Genomic DNA, 17361 nt, shown 5'->3' with positions numbered 1-17361 from the left:
GTGTGTGTGTGTGTGTGTGTGTGTGTGTGTGTGTGTGAGTGTGTGTGCGTGTGTGCTTTCTTAGCATGCTAGTGTTTGTCAGCAAAGTGTGTATTTGGTAATTGCTCAAACCGTTGCCAGAAACAGGTTTTGTGCTTCACCGCTATTGTGCTTCTCACTTTCAGCCTTCACTCAGCATGAGTAAGCATCCAGCATTGAAAGAGAGGGAGGGAGGGGGCTTTAGTTCAGTCTAATGTGGTTAAGCAAGCTAGAGGCTGTAGTTCCTCTCTGTAAATCAGGCAGAAAGTGTGGAAAACTACAATGGATACAGGAAACAGAGACCCCCTGAACGTGCAACTGGGGAAGTCATTGATACTCATCCGGAATGAATGGATTTCATTTGTACCAGAGGTGGACAAACACCTGTTTACAGGATAAGGTTATATCATTAAGTGTTCTCCACTCTCTCTCTCTCTCTCTTCCTCTTGTTTCTATGTCTCTCTCTCTCTCTCTCTGTTCGGTCCCCTCTCTTTGCCGTTCTATTAGGCTGATGTGGACAAAGCGGTGCAGGCTGCGCGTTCGGCCTTCTCTCTGGGTTCAGTATGGAGGAAGATGGATGCATCTGAACGTGGGAAGCTGTTGTTCAAGCTGGCTGACCTAGTGGAAAGAGACAGCGCCTACCTTGCTGTGAGTACTCCGTCCAACACTCTTGCCAGACCCCTTACAATTAGGTTCAATTCGTTAACATTAGTTACTATATTGCATTAGGTATCATGAAGAATAATGAACAATACTTTTACAACATTTATTTGTCTAGGTCAGGGGTGGGGAACCTTTTTTGACCAAAGAGCCATTTTTAAATTTTTAGTTAATCATTTTTCCAAAAGAGCCACAGCATAAAATATTATAGCTAATATTATTAAAACATTTTTTTTTTCAATAACGTTTAAATAATAATATTAGGGCCATAGACTACTGAAAACAAACAGTGTCTGTGTGTCTATGTCATTGGTCATAAAACAGGCAGTCCCACCCCATTAGCAGAGATCCACATTTTTTTTTTTTAATTGGTTAACACGTGGGACATTTTTTTTTTTTTTGCTCTTTACAGAGTATAAGCTGTCACAAAGATACGTTTTATTTTAACCCCCTCCATCAGGTAGACAAATATATAATATACATTTCTTTCATATATATCTGATAATTGATTTCAAAAGTTCAGCTCAACTAGAACCAAAATGCCTGACTCTTGGTCTATTGTAACATCGGTCCTGACTCCCTCATATCTATCACCTTCACTCACGAACCAGTGGTTCTCTGGGCAGACTTAAACCAAGTCTCGTTCTAGTCAGTGCCAGTTTTCGGTGTGTGAGAATCAGATTTAACAGGACAGAGCCATCTGAGCAGACAAAGACGCTCACAACAATAAGCAAGTGTCTAATGAGTGGACCTGTCTGTCTGCCTCGAGCTTATTGAAGCTTCATGGCAGGAGCTGTAGGAGTTGTTGTTTTTCTAACAATTTTGATTTGCTCTGCAAATGTCTGAAACCCATGATGATGACAACACCGAGTTGGGACACATGACCTTTGGGTGCTAACGATCACTTAGGTTAGGAGCGAAACGTAAAAGAGAGGTATTGTTCTGTGCCATGACGTGCGTTTATCTCCGGCGTTCTTCCGCCATGGACATCTGCTTTTACTTCCCACTCACGGAGATGTGTCTGAAGAGACAGATTCAGAAACAAAAGTGCTATGTTTGTCTTCGTGCGTGCAGCTCTCTAGAGCGCTCTGTGGCCATTTTGAATAAATCTCTTTCATGTTACAGTTTAGACATCGTCTTAAATGGACTGAAACAACAGATTTTTTTCCATCCAGCTCTGAACAAATGTCAGAGTGAATTGCTTTGAAAGAGAAATGTGATGTCCATGTGGTTATGATCACTCTTTATATCAATCTAATCCCACGTCGATTAGAAATCATGGCTGGGTGACACAGAGATAACAATGTCAGGTCTCTGGTGATGGCTATATGAATATCATGTTTTCCTAAGGGAGCAGCTGTAAGTGTGTGCTTTAGATATGCTTAGTCTGAATGCAGCATGGGGGGTGTCAGGTTTAATTCCTGTGAGTGATTTTTCATCACACACCCACACTCTCATCTGCCTTCTCTCCTTCCAGACCCTGGAGTCTCTGGACAGCGGGAAACCTTTCCTCCCCTCCGTCTTTGTGGATCTTCAGGGAACCATTAAAACTTTTCGATATTTCGCTGGATGGGCAGATAAGATCCACGGTTCCACGATTCCGACTGGTAAGCTAACGCTCATCCTGTCATAAAACTTTGAATAAGACACCATGTAAATTATGGGGAAGTTTGAGGGGAGGGGGGGGGGGGGGTGGTGTGAAATCAAAACAAAAGTTTGGGGGTCTTAAAAGTGTATTCTGTTTACATATTCACAGACTATGTTTCAGCTGGGTTTTTCAGCATTTCAGTAACCAAGTTTGCCAGGACACAAAGCTTCACCTCACAGTAAACAGGCGCTCACAAACAGAAATAAGGATTTAACCAAAGCAGTGGGCCGCTAGAGCACTTTTTTTGTTTGGATGTATTAAAGGGTGGAACATAGAAAATATAAATATTGTCATTATTTTACACTTTATTTTGGATTTCCAAACATATCACTAAAATATTTCATATAAAAAAAATATGGAGGATACAGACGCACTGCACTGGAAACTGTCATTATGTCAAACCAGACCTTTAGGTGTAGGCCCATCCTAGACATTTTAGGAAGTTTGACCTTGAGCAGAGAGAGCGCAGCTTTAAGCTGAGGTAGAGCTGTGTTTTCTCTGAGGCCTGCAGGAGATGTTGTGGGGTTATGGAGGTGCACTGAGGGTAAACAGACGAGGTCCCGTAACAGTTATAAATCTGAGTGCTAATGGCCGCCCTCCTGTGGAGCGCTGCCATCGGTGGAGCACAGTGACAGCTACGGGGTCGAGGGGCACTACGGGGCACAGGGGGGCACTGGGGGTCTGTTCTGGCTAATTTAGTTGTTTGAAAGGAACGCGGCAGGGAGCCTGGAGACTACGGGACAGCAGCAGACTTGCAGCTCTGATGTCACGGTGCAGCCATTAGTGTGCAAGTATGTGTGTGTGTGTGTGTGCGGGGGAGATTGTGGAGCCGGCCTTCAGGGCCCCCCTGTCACATGGGCCACATGGGTTAGAGGGAAGCAAGAGAGGTGTCCGCCGTCGGGCGTCCGTGTAATTATTGTGCATTCCAACACTGTCTGTCGCCACCGCTTTCTGATTGGCTCGCGCACGAATATTTGCACATATACTGTCCTGTACGGTATATAAAGCACACAATCCAGTCAATCTTGTATTTGATAATGTCTCCGTCATATTCACTCTCTCATCTTACACAAACAAGCACCCATGCTGCTGAATGCTGTTATGATACGATTTCACAGCAGGAGAAATAAAAATGAAGAATGGAGGGAGAAAGAACTGTAAATCCCCCTGTCAGCACTGGAGCTCAGCACTGGGCCTTTGTTGTGTTGCTAAACCAAACTTGCATAGTGGGAACTCAATGATTTGCTTCATTTCATTTCCAATCTCATCCGTAATAGAATTACTGCACAAACAAACAGAATGTGTGTTTTTGGCCTTCTCTTATCTGGCCACCAAGTGAGATGAATCGCTGGCATGCCTCTCGTCCAGATGCGTTCCGCCAACTGCATGTTTCCACAGCGAGGGATGGCGTGATTGCACTCTTTTCCATGTTGCCGTAAGACAAAAACAGGGTCTTTTGTAGACGGTCATATTATCTAAAGCTCTTTTGACTGAAAACTTTAGTCTACTGTTAGTAAAAATGTCAGCTAAAATGATCCTTCCTACTGTATCTGCTGCTCTGACACCACTGATCAAATATCGTTTATTTTCAAATTTCAATTTCATTCAAATTCAGTCTTGATTTATTGTCCAAGCATAAGAATAAAGTGTATTTGACCATTTTACCCCATGCTGACTAATATTCTGGTTCCTTTTGTTCTTTCTGTCACACAGATGGGGAATATTTCACACTCACCAGGCATGAGCCCATCGGAGTGTGTGGACAGATCATTCCTGTGAGTTTTTTGGCCCTATTTTTGGTTTTCCTTAATATATTTTGCTTGAAAATTATGCCATCTCCACAGTCCTTAATGGGGAGTTAGTTGAACACCTTAGTAAGGGATGACAGGTTTGTTGAGGTTGGGTATAGTTGTTTAGTTTCTTCTTATTGTGAATGATGCATCTCTCCATATATTTGTGGACCTTTTTTTATTAAAAAAGGGAATTTCGATCATTCGGTGAAAGGACAGATATCTCTCTGGTGATGTACTACAATCATTTTGCTCACTTAAAACCTTCCATTTTATTTTCAATCACCTGCAAGCTTGCTTTCAGATCTGCTTCCATCCAATTAACAACTGATTGTCACAACAACAAGTCCATGCCCTTCATTTTTTACCCCTGTAATTTCACTCAGATGTATATCATAATACAGAAGATAAGATCTGCCGCTATTTCCATTTAATCGTTACTTTAAAATATATTTCACAACGTCACTGAAAGTGTTCTTATCAGCCACTATATGATTGGCTACAAACAGACTGGCAAAAGGAGGCCATGGCCAGTGCCAGTAAAGCAGAAAAAGAAAGAAAAAGGAACTGAGAAATAATGAAATAGAAAGGCAGAGCTGAGTGGGAGATATAATTGAAGGACAGAAATAGAAACGAAGAAGCAAAAACAATAGATTGTGATGATAAAGTCAGTGCTTAGCACTCTAGACTTCATCACATGAGAAATGACAGTGCACACCAAGGGCCAGATTTACTAAACAGGGCAAATTATTGTGAGAGCACAATTCCAAAAAAGCACCGTTTTGAGTGGAAAGTTCTGCGTGTGATCTACTGATGACGTGTAAATGAAAGAACACAGACGCAGCCGGATCATTTCCATAATGATCAACACAATCTACCAAGAGAACCACAAATTAGTGTCCGGTTTTAGACATGCTTTTTTGAGGCTGTAATTAATTATGCAAATACCAGTAAACTGACTGACTAGCGTAAACCTTAGTAAATCACCTTGCATGATTCATTTAAATACTCTCCTTCCATAAATTTTGCATCTGAAAGGGAAACTCCTACAAATACATATGCGAAAAGGTCAGCCGCAAAAATAACCGTCCACACATTTTCAGCGCTAATTTTTCACTGCGTGTAGTTAGTTAATCCTAGTTTTTTAACACCAAAAGAGGGTTTGAGCTGGCACAAGCTCTAAACATTAAAATCTGGTCCGTCTAGCAGGTCATTGAGCATTGTAGGAGAATGACAGGCAAAAAGTTACAAGGCTGAATTGATACAGAAGTTGTGAAACTGTTTTAGAAACATTTTGTTTCCAAATGAGTGTGCAGGAGTCTGAAATCATTAGTGAAGTAGCTATGGTCTGAAGAAACAAAGATATGTGGTTGTCTGACCGAGCTCCCACAGTAAGTTCCTGACCTATGTCTGTACAGTGGAACTTCCCCCTGGTGATGACAGCATGGAAATTGGGGCCAGCGCTGAGCTGCGGGAACACTGTTATCCTGAAACCTGCTGAGCAGACCCCTCTCACCTGCCTCTACATCGGTGCTCTGATCAAAGAGGTACAGCAAAGTCATTTTACAACATTGTTTTGAATAAAGGGATAAAACATTACGACATCTGTCAATCTATTCGGACCACATCACATTCATAATAAAGCAGTAAAATGATCAAAGTGATACAAAAGCATTATCAACACGCATTCATGCAAATGAGTGATATTTCATCATTCATTCCCCACTACACCCAGACCTTTGTTGTTCCTTTTCTCTGGGATTATGAGGCCTACTTTCTCCTCTTCCTTTTGATGTTCTGTCCATCCTCTCTTCCACAGGGCCTGTAGGGAGGTTGGGGTGGGTCTGGATTCCCCCTCCACGGCCTGTGGTGTTCTTGGCTCAGCTCTCGTCTAAAGCTTTTTCCTCTCATACTGTTTTCACAGGCTGGGTTTCCACCGGGAGTCGTCAATATTTTGCCAGGCTACGGGCCAACCGCGGGAGCCGCGATTGCTTCGCACATGGGCATAGACAAAGTGGCGTTCACAGGATCGACTGAGGTAATTTTCCTATCAGACAATGGAAGAATCACTCCTTCTTCCATCATCCTCTTTTACGCCAGTGTGACATCGGCCCTGTCCCAAATGGTGCTCTTGATGTGGACACATAAGCCGCTTTCCGACCAAGTAGTTACAGGAACTTAGTTATAGGAACTGTCCACTTCTAAACAGTTCTATGAACTACTCTCCCCCAAACTCGGTTTTGCTGTTTGCGTTCGCACTGGCCAAGTGGCCATAGGAACTGGTAGGAGGGGTAAGGGAGTGACGCAAGCACGGCGACTTTTATTTTGACGGCGCGACGGACCTTTATTTTGGCGGCGCTGAGACCGCCAGAGCAAACAATGCTCGCATTCTCTGTGTTTATTAGTTAGCGATCTGTCTAACAGTACTGTTTAACATGTTATTAGATAGAACTGTTATAGAAAGTGCACAGTATATGAAAAAAAAGTTATTAGCCTATGCCGTGTGGTTGATGTCCAGTGTTGCTAGCTGAGCAGAAATACATAATCATGTTTGACTTGGTCCCCTCAAAGTTGCGTTGGATTTTCTCTTCAGCATAAAGGTTTAGAGGCCCATCTATCACTGTTTTCCATGTTTGTATCTAGTTTCTGGAGTAAATAGGCTATAATCTGTGTGTTTACATATAGCTGTTTTAAAAATGGCGGGTGCTGGTGTTTTGCGTGCGTTCGGTCATCAGCGTACACTAACGTCACGGGTAGTTCCTATAGTGCTGGTTTAGACCCTACTCTGAAGTAGGAGCTAAATTAGTTCCTCCAAATGGAGTTCCTAGAACTAAAGTCGTTCCTAGTCGGCGTGTTCGCACCGCAGGAACATACGGGTACTTTAGCCAATAGTTCTAGGAACGGTGAAAAGGTTCCTCCGGTCGGAAAGCGGCTATTGTCTTGTGGTCTTCATTTAGGCATCTGTGAAGTCCATAAGACCATAGGGTGTCACATTTGACATTTTAGGCACTTTAATCCATGTGGCAAAGTGTACACTTGACAGAGGCATTTGGGATCACTGGGATGAGCACCGTCTCTTCGTGAGTCCTCCCAGAAAAAAGTGCAAAAATTGTAAAGGGGCAACTAAAGACTAAGTACAAAGTTGTCCATTTAGCCCACTTATACTGCCCCAGTGACAAGCTGTTGTACCCTTAAAGGTACAGTTTTGAAGGCTTAGTGTGTTTATACTGCTGATGACTATAATGAGAAGAAGTTTGAGGAAGTTGTGTTTATAGGGGGACTCTCTGATCTCATACTACACACGCTCTCACAACAAGCAATGCTTAGCAGACCACCTGGCTTTCCAAAATCATTTGTAATAAACAGGTTTTAGGTGGATGTGGGAGTGAGATGTTAATCCACAGGTGGTCTGTCATAAGCACGGAACAGAAACAAGAAATGGACACCAGGCCCCCTACTTGATTTGTACGGTTAATGTCGTGCCAGTCTGGTTGGACACCTGAGTTCATTTACACTTTATAAGTGTCCTGTGCATACTGTATAATGACTACCCTTTCTATTGAGCTCTATGCATCAGACATTAGACAGTTACATTGTGGCCCCTAGAGGAAGAATGACTCTTTGAAGCCAACTGTATAAATTTAATAGAAAGCCAGGGACTGAAAATAGGCACCATGTTAGGCACAGAGAATTTACTGCTTGAAAATAGGCCTCACTGACAGCGACATAACTCTGCTGTGACAGCGTATTTTAAACAGTGATTATTTCTAGCTACACTTGCCTCGCTGGTAAGAACCCTTAAGCCCTTTATTCAATTAGAGCATCTCATAAATCGAAAAATTTCAGTGTATGTTTTGATCTGTTCCTACACATGTAGCATGTGTTTTGTTATTAATTGAAGTAAATTTGGTGATGTTTAGAGTAGATAGAGCTAAGGCTTGTTAGCTTGACCGGAAAAGTGAGTTTGTTTACATGGCCAGCTATAATCGAGTTACAGCGGTGTTTTTAGCATAGTGGAGCTACAGTCTTCATCGATCTCTCCTAGTGAATATTATGTATGAATATTATACATGAATATTAGCGTTGCAAATTACTACAGTGGTGAGGTCAATTGTTGTTTAAAGGTTGGGTAGGTAAGAATTGTCTAAAGAACTTTTTTTCAAATTGGCTTAAACTGTCTTTATATACCAATACATAATTAAAATGTAAGTACTTTGAAAAAGAGAGTATAAAAATTGAGTGACTATAGTGTATTTAATCTTCAAAAAACACAGCTCATTAATTCCTACCGGGACGAAACAAGTGATTGGCTTGCGCGACTGTCACTCTCCGTCGCCATGACTACCGCGCTATTACTGGCTCTGCCCACGTGCGCGCAGTCGCGCACCCGTTTTTAGGTGGGAGTGAATGGAATTAATGAGCTGTGTTTATTGAAGATTAAATACACTAGAGTCTCTCAATTTTTTATACTCTCTATTTCAGAGTACTTGCATTTTAATTATGTATTGGTATATAAAGACAGTTTAAACAAATTTGAATAAAAGTTTTTTTAGACAATTCTGACCTACCCTACCTTTAATTAACGTGGATAACGTCTGTTGCAAGTGCATGTACACTACTTTTCAAAAGTTCAGTCAGTTCAGTCAGTATTTTTTTCAAAGAATTAATACTTTTTTTTTCAGCAAGGATGCATTAAATTGATCAAAAGTAACAGTAAATACATTTATAATGTTACAAAAATAAATCTATTTAGAATAAATGCTGTTCTTTGAACATTCTATTAATCAAAGAATCCTGAAAAAGTATCAGTTTCCACAAAATGATTAAGCAGCACAACTGTTTTCAACATTGATAATAATAATAAATGTTTCTTGAGCACCAAATCAGCATATTAGAATGATTTCTAAAGGATCATGTGACACTGAAGACTGGAGTAATGATGCTGAAAATTCAGCTTTACTATCACAGGAATAAAGTACATTTTAAAATAGATAATATTTCACAATATTACAGTTTTATTGTATTTTTAACAAATAAATGCAGCCTGGGTGAGCATAAGAACCTTCTTTCAAAAAGATTAAAAACTCTATTGAACAGTATTCAGTAGTGTAAATATACTGTGTTTATCTTCATTGTTAAAGAAACAGAGAATAGTGTTTATGGGTCTGTGTATAGCACAAGACTTCTCTCACTGATAGGAGTACAAACAGAAGTGTTGTTTCCACAGAAAACAAACTAAGCTCGTGCCCTTGAAAAACACTTGTTGGAATGCAACAGATGTTTTATTTTGTGGGAAATGAGAGTTAAGTCATTTCCCAGTTCTCTGCTATTTTGATGACTGCGATGACTATTTCTTTCTTTTAAATCGAAATGTTATTGATAAAACAAGAATGTGATGACTGAGACTTGGAAAGAAACAAATAAAAGGCCACACAAATCCTCAAATGAGTGTAGCGTCACTGTGGAAACTGTACCAACCCACTCGTCTTCACCCACACTTCCACTGACTGACTTTCAGAGGAAACTCATCACCATACACCCCACCCTCCCGCCCTTCCTCTTCACTGGCAGCGAAGTGAAGGTTTGGTTCCTCTCCTCGCGTCAGCACTGCTGCTGTGGCTGTCGCTGGGATCTTATCTGGACTTGATTAGGCAGCCGAGATCTCTCATGCTGTGCGTGTGTGTGTACATACACAGACTCTGAGTCACTTCAGCCGTCTGTGTATAAGGGAGGACTGGACCAGGGGTGGGGGGGGACAGGGGAGCATCTCCCTGAGGGAGTGAAGGATTCTAGTGTATTATGACCAGCCCATTGCTGCTATTTGTGGAGTCTAGCCCCTTTGTGACAAGTGTGCAGTGTAATTTCTTAAATGAAGTATATTTCATTATATTTCTTATGTTTTATATGAATTAAAAAGCACATTGAACCACATTTAAAAATGGTTTTATTATTATTATATACAAAATAATGGTCATACCTGCGGTCAAACCAGGAGTAACTAACTAAGCAAAGCAGCAGTAGTAACTTAATGTTTTTTAAGCAACAAGTTTTTTTCAATTAGCACAATTAGTGTTACACCAGTTAGTGCAACCAAGTACTACATCAATTTTTTTTTTTTTATATCTGAGCTGAGGAAATCACACTCTCACTCAAATGTGGCATTGGAAAGTCAGATTAGGCTAGCCACAATAAAAGGCCACTCTAAAATGTGCAGTTTTACTGTATTGGGGGGGTCCGGGGGGGTCCAAAAACCAGTCAGTATCTGGTGTGACCATAATTTGCCTCACGCAGTGCAACACATCTCCTTCGCATAGAGTTGATCAGGTTGTTGATTGTGGCCTGTGGAATGTCGGTCCACTCCTCTTCAATGGCTGTGCGAAGTTGCTGGATATTGGCAGGACCTGGAACACGCTGTCGTATACGCCGATCCAGAGCATCCCAAACATGCTCAATGGGTGACATGCCCGGTGAGTATGCTGGCCATGCAAGAACTGGGATGTTTTCAGCTTCCAGGAATTGTGTACAGATCCTTGCAACATGGGGCCGTGCGTTATCATGCTGCAACATGAGGTGATGGTCGTGGATGAATGGCACAACAATGGGCCTCAGGATCTCGTCACGGTATCTCTGTGCATTCAAAATGCCATCAATAAAATGCACCTGTGTTCATTGTCCATAACATACGCCTGCCCATACCATAACCCCACCGCCACCATGGGCCACTCGATCCACAACGTTGACATCAGCAAACCGCTCACCCACACAACGCCATACATGCTGTCTACCATCTGCCCTGTACAGTGAAAACCGGGATTCATCTGTAAAGAGAACAACTCTGCAAAGTGCCAGACGCCATCGAATGTGAGCATTTGCCCACTCTCAAGTCGGTTACGACGACGAACTGCAGTCAGGTCGAGACCCCGATGAGGACGACGAGTATGCGGATGAGCTTCCCTGAGACGGTTTCTGACAGTTTGTGCAGAAATTCTTTGGTTATGCAAACCGATTGTTGCAGCAGCTGTCCGGGTGGTTGGTCTCAGACGATCTTGGAGGTGAAGATGCTGGATGTGGAGGTCCTGGGCTGGTGTGGTTACACATGGTCTGCAGTTGTGGATGCAGTCGGCAGTTGAATGTACTGCCAAATTCTCTGAAACGCCTTTGGAGACGGCTTATGATAGAGAAATCAACATTCAATTCACGGGCAACAGCTCTGGTGGACATTCCTGCAGTCAGCATGCCAATTGCACGCTCCCTCAAAACTTGCGACATCTGTGGCATTGTGCTGTGTGATAAAACTGCACATTTTAGAGTGGCCTTTTATTGTGGCCAGCCTAAGGCACACCTGTGCAATAATCATACTGTCTAATCAGCATCTTGATATGTCACACCTGTGAGGTGGATAGATTATCTCGGCAAAGGAGAAGTGCTCACTAACACAGATTTAGACAGATTTGTGAACAATATTTGAGAGGAATAGGCCTTTGTGTACATAGAAAAAGTCTTTGAGTTCAGCTCATGAAAAATGGGGGCAAAAACAAAAGTGTTGCGTTTATAATTTTGTTCAGTGTAGATAGTTATACACTAGTGTTCAAAAGTTTGGGGTCAGTAAGTTTTTTTTAAATAAATTAATAATTTTAGTCAGTACGTATACATTAAATTGATCAAAAGTTACAGTAAAGACATTACAAAAGATTTCTATTTCAAATTAAGTCTGTTCTTTTGAATATTCTCCTCATTAGTTATCTGGTTTAGCTATCTATAGCTTTACTACAGTTTAACTACTTCAACTATCTTGTAGCTTGAAAAACTAAAGTAGCTTCCAAAAACACTCACATATGTATAGTATCAGTGAGAGGTATGACGTTCATCCATTTTTCCACTGAACGATAGTGTCAGAGGGAACTGAGGAAGATTATTTTCCCTCCGTCTTCTCCCCTTCTCTTTCCGCTATCTGATGGAAAACAGATAGAGAAAATATTCACTGTCAGTAAGTATGTTTTGCAGAAAGGAAAAATGTACAAATGTTTGTTTATGGTTAGGAGTGCTGCTTGCCAGCCTCTAAAGCGCTGAGCTGGCTGTGAAGATTGAAATGTCTTTCTTTCTCTCGCTCTCTCACTTACACAGACACACACATACAATTGGAAGAGAATAGTTTGATGTGAGCATAATGTTCTCTGAGATGTGAAGCAACGCCATGGCCAGCAGCTGTGCGATGTCTGCGGTGCTTACAAGGGCCTGAACAGCATGTAAGATGAGAGCCAGTCCACCGCTAATGTGAAACTTTAGGGGAAGAGAAGTGTGAAATTCAGTTTGGACTTGAATCGATTCAGGGAAGAGCTGCAAACAACATGGAATTATAAAACAGTAGACTTCTGTTAAAAAGAAATGTGCTCCTTGAGTTCGGAGAAACCAATAATCACACATACATATGTTTTCATTTATGCACTAACAAAGCCAATAAATGCATTTTAAGGGTCTTGTTTCACTGTTATTTTGTGACTCCAAACAGCGTTGAGCATCCTACACAAACCTGCAGTCAGCTTTTCCTGTTCTCGAATTAACCAACAGATACTGTTGCATGCAGGACATTCCATTCTCTTTGGCTGTCACTGTAAGCACTAATAGATATTTAGGATGTGAGCCGAAGCTCAGGGGCCTGATAATGGAGCTGGTTGTCTTGTCAAAGGGAGCCTCCTCATGCAGCAGGATTTAATAATGACAGCATCCCACTGATGTTGAGATTTAGTAAAGCTGTTCTGTGGTGTCCCAGTGATTAAAGCGGCTCTCCTCTCTCTCCACAGGTAGGCAAGCTGATCCAAGAAGCAGCAGGAAAGAGCAATCTGAAGAGAGTCACGCTAGAGCTCGGGGGAAAGAGTCCCAACATCATTTTTGCAGATGCTGATTGTAAGTATTCAGACACTGTTTTACGGCCGCCCTCCTGTTGTCCCGCTGCAACAGTTTGTGCACAGGTGCTACCCCAGAGACATTCTCTGTCACTTCACATCAAAGACCCTTAGGGATATTTAGAGCTGCGTCTGGGAAAAAAAAAAAAAAAAAAATTTCGGAAAAGCCCATATACATGCAAATGAGCTTATCTCACTTCCTAAACTCCTGGTCCTTAGTATCTCTAAGTAGCCCACCAAACCTCGGCATAAGTCTGAGCTTTAAATGTTTTCAGCAGCCGTGAGCAAGGCCCCCCCGTAAATCAGCCGAATGGACCCTGTCTGGACCCATCACACCACAGCCGTAAATCTGCCTGCTCCATTAACCCTTCAAAAGCCACAGCCTGCCAGTCCACCCTTTTCCCAGGTGTCCATTATCTCACACAGATGCACATACTCACATGTATGTATGTATGCATAAACAGCAGACACACCAGAAGAACAAGGGGAGGAACTGCTTAAACTATAGTCTGTTAAAAAATTACTTTGAAAGACTTATTGAAATGTACAAAATACAGTCCAGATTTATTTATCACCTGTTGTTTGAGCTGTTATTTACTTTTATTTAAATCAAATATTTATCTAATATTTTTTTTGACTGTCTACATAATCCCAGTGTTTCACACCTTTCACTAATGATGCTTATGCGCCATGTATAGTCCATTACTGGCAGATGTTTAATAATGTGCTTTCTCTCTCTTTCAGTTGAGTTGGCAGTCGAACAGGCCCATCAGGGTGTTTTCTTCAACAACGGTCAATGCTGCACCGCTGGTTCCCGTGTCTTTGTAGAGGAGCCCATTTATGATGAGTTTGTGCGAAGGAGTGTTGAGAGAGCTCGGAGAAGGACACTGGGAAATCCCTTTGACCCAACCACTGAGCAGGGACCTCAGGTAAGACCCAATTAATTGCCTAAAACAATAAAAAGATATACTACCGTTCAAAAGTCTGGGGTTAGTATTTTTATTTTTTTAAAGAAATTCAGCTTTTATTCAGCAAGGATGACATTAAAATGCATTTATATGTTAAAAGATATCTATTTAAAATAAATGCTGTTCTTTTGAGAATCCTGAAAATAATGCATCACGGTTTCCACAAAAAATAAAAATAAAATTAAGCAGCACAACTGTTTTCAACTTTGATAATAAAAGCATAAGACATGAAAAGTCTTACTGATCCCAAACGTTTGCTCTCTCTCTCTATATATATGCATATACATACAGGGCTTGATTTTGAAACCCGCCAGCGCGGCAAAAGCGGGTGGATTTCAGCAGTGACGTGTAACGCAGTTACTCCAACTAGCCACTTTGGCGGATTGAATTTTATATATAATATACACATTTTTCAGTTGTAGTCTTTTAAAAAGGCATCTGAAATAATAAACTAAGTGCAATGTAGTGTTGTCAAAAATATTGATTTCACGATACATATCGGAAATATCGGAAACGCTCCCAATAGGCCTAATAAACTGCTGCCAAATTATGAGATAATATAAAAAATATCTATATGGCAGTTTTCCCCATGGTATCGATGTCAAAATTGTGGCCAGTGAAAATGCTGAGTGGCTAGTAACTTTGGAAAACCACAAACCACAGTGCCTGGTGAGCAAAAAAAGTTAATGTCAAGCCCCGTATATATATACTGTAATCAGACAAGACAAAATATATATTATCTGCATATTTATTATTTAAAGGTTTTTTGTTGCCTGTCACAAAAGTTCCATATAACCACAGTAAAAAAAGACACAAGATTCAGTAGTTCATCATCTCTGTTTGGCTGTGTCAGGTGAGTGTGGAGCAGCAGAGACGTGTACTGGAGATGATTCAGAGCGGCATCACTGAGGGAGCTAAACTGGAGTGTGGCGGCAAAGCTCCTCCTTCTAAAGGCTTCTTTGTGGAGCCCACAGTCTTCTCCGATGTACAGGACCACATGCGCATTGCCAAGGAGGAGGTAAGCTTTCTTTATATCAGAATAATACATCTAAATTCGAATGTCAAAGTATAATAATAATAAACTTTTATTGTAGATATTTGGGCCAGTTCAGCAGATCATGAAGTTTAAAACGATTGAAGAAGTGATCGAGAGAGCCAACGACACAGAATATGGTCTGGCAGCAGCAGTCTTCACCAGAGACCTCAACAAGGCCATGACAGTCTCTGCAGCTGTGCAGGCCGGCACTGTCTGGTAAGAGATATATCATATCACCAGAAAATGGAAAGCAGCACAAATGCCATCCACTTGTTTTGTTTGGGTCCCTAATATTATTGGGTTATACGTACGCCTTAAGCTGCAGTCACATTTACCTTTTGTTTGCTAAATTTTCATGGGAGAAATCCAGTCATTTAAATAGGAATCCATGTGATTGTGAGGGCGAAAGTTTTCCCTAATATTTCGCAGATATTTCGTCAATGTGATCGCATATTTAACCATGGAAGTTTTATAAATTCACAGAATGGAATAGAGTATCATGAAATCACTAAGATTGTGAAATGTCTTTGTTGTACAGGATTAACTGTTATAATGCCCTGACATGCCAGTCTCCTTTTGGAGGATTCAAAATGTCTGGCAATGGTCGTGAACTGTAAGTGCATTAAAAAAGGATATAACGTAATAATCGTGTTTTCTATACATCCTTGTTTACGCTGACACCGTTGTTCTCTTTTTTCCAGGGGTGAGATCGGACTGAAAGAGTACACAGAGGTGAAAACCATTACGATGAAGATGTCAGGAAAGAACTCTTAAAACACAAACATGTACGTTCCTAGCAGCGTGAAGTCTTCCTCTGAGGTTAACCACTAGCCATTATCCTTCGGTTGTCTATAGTGGTAAAATACCACACACAGTAACCACCAATCACTTCTGCATTGGAGCACCTGTTCTGCTGTTATCATGAACTACCCTTCATCTTCATCCCACGTCCACGGCCACCATTAACTGCCTACACCCATTCCAGCTGTGACATCCCTTCGCCGGCTCCACTAACCATACTAAAGCACTCGGAGTCCCGGTGAAGGAGGGCTACATATTTGACCACTGCACCAGCAGTGTGCAGACACTAACAGACTGCGACCGCTCTCTCTGATGATCTCCTACGTTAAGTGTTTTTACACACTGGCTAAAAGGAGGTCTGAGGGGTGTCATTCTCAAACCTCATAATTAACTTACCTTTCCACTGGGTAGAAATCTAGTAGGCATATTTGTTTTTTACTAAGACCACTGAAGCTCTCAGATAAAAGATGTTTTCGTTGAATGAGTATTAATTCTAAAATTTGTGTAATTGCTTTATGTGTCTGTTTTTTCATTTTATTGTTTGATTGTTTTTACAATGTATAACTTTGTCGATGTCTTGACCAATGTAAACAAAAATGATTTACCTCAAAAAAGAAAGCAGAAAATCAGTGGTGTGTTATTTTTGACAAATGATTCCTCATTGATGCCCATTTATTGTTAGGTTTAAAGAATTATGTACTATGAATATAGAAGTTAAGATATAGAGATAATTTCTTCATTAAAATGTTTTACTCAAAGTATTCTCTTGAAGGTGATTTTCTTACAGTCTTGTTACAGAATTATGTCTGGAAAATGATGACAATGGGGAAAAAAGACAATGGGGAAAAAATACCCGTCCAGAAATAGTTTCCAGTTTCATTTTGTAAGATTTATGTTATTTCTGCTTCAGTTGTTGCATTTTAGAGGTGACTATGTGTATTCAGACTTATGTCAACCAGGGTGAGAACAGTCTGAGTCAGAGATTGTTTGGTAAGAGCTCTTTAGATATGAGCAGTATGTGCCAGATAAAAGAAGCACCCAGTAGTGCTACTACATTAGGAGTCGCATTCCCAAAGAAACATAGTCACAATGGATTTTCCCAGCAGCCCAGCCAATCTGCTGATATCTTTAGTCAGACCAACCCGAATGATGAAAAGACTTGGCTACATTACACAGCACTGGTCTAGTTCTGGAAGAGCAGAAAAGGGCAGCACAGAGCTTTGAACTAGACCACAGAAAGACCACTACAGAGATAGTGGATCACATGGAAATGAGTCTGAACTGTTTCCTTATGAATTAGTGTGACAACGTTTGAAGAACAAAAGTGGGTTGTTTCACCTCAAAGAGTGTTGCATGTTTTCATCAAGTGTGAACCAATCAACACAGGAAAGTGTTGGAAGGTTGCAGGCGAAAGGCCTTACAAGGATTGTTTAATCCATTTGACGTTGTTGCACAATGGTGTCATCGACCCTTCCCTCCTTAGGAGTCTGTCGAATAGTATTTATAATTCTCTGGAGTCTCATCTGATTACAGTGTA

The 17361-nt window shown here is 41.1% G+C and overlaps 1 protein-coding gene across 2 annotated transcripts in view; it reads left to right on the top strand.

Annotated features, from left to right (window-relative positions):
- aldh1a2 (aldehyde dehydrogenase 1 family, member A2) overlaps positions 1-16584 on the top strand; it is a 21075-nt gene extending 4491 nt beyond the window's left edge. The window contains exons 2-12 of one of the 2 annotated variants that reach the window (XM_079866750.1): positions 526-666; positions 2156-2285; positions 4040-4101; positions 5535-5663; positions 6041-6154; positions 12918-13020; positions 13764-13948; positions 14841-15005; positions 15082-15239; positions 15562-15636; positions 15725-16584. In XM_079866750.1, the coding sequence (XP_079722876.1) occupies positions 592-666; positions 2156-2285; positions 4040-4101; positions 5535-5663; positions 6041-6154; positions 12918-13020; positions 13764-13948; positions 14841-15005; positions 15082-15239; positions 15562-15636; positions 15725-15797 (1269 nt within the window). In that variant the 5' untranslated portion in view covers positions 526-591 and the 3' untranslated portion in view covers positions 15798-16584. Of the gene's footprint in view, positions 1-510; positions 667-2155; positions 2286-4039; positions 4102-5534; positions 5664-6040; positions 6155-12917; positions 13021-13763; positions 13949-14840; positions 15006-15081; positions 15240-15561; positions 15637-15724 lie in introns of those variants that run through there. The other variant, XM_079866751.1, reaches the window with a different exon arrangement.
- The last annotated feature ends 777 nt before the right edge of the window (positions 16585-17361 follow it).

This window comes from Squalius cephalus (assembly GCF_949319135.1).
Source record: "Squalius cephalus genome assembly, chromosome: 3".
In the NCBI taxonomy this organism is placed as follows: Eukaryota; Metazoa; Chordata; class Actinopteri; order Cypriniformes; family Leuciscidae; genus Squalius; species Squalius cephalus.
This window is presented reverse-complemented; position numbering and strand designations above follow the sequence as displayed.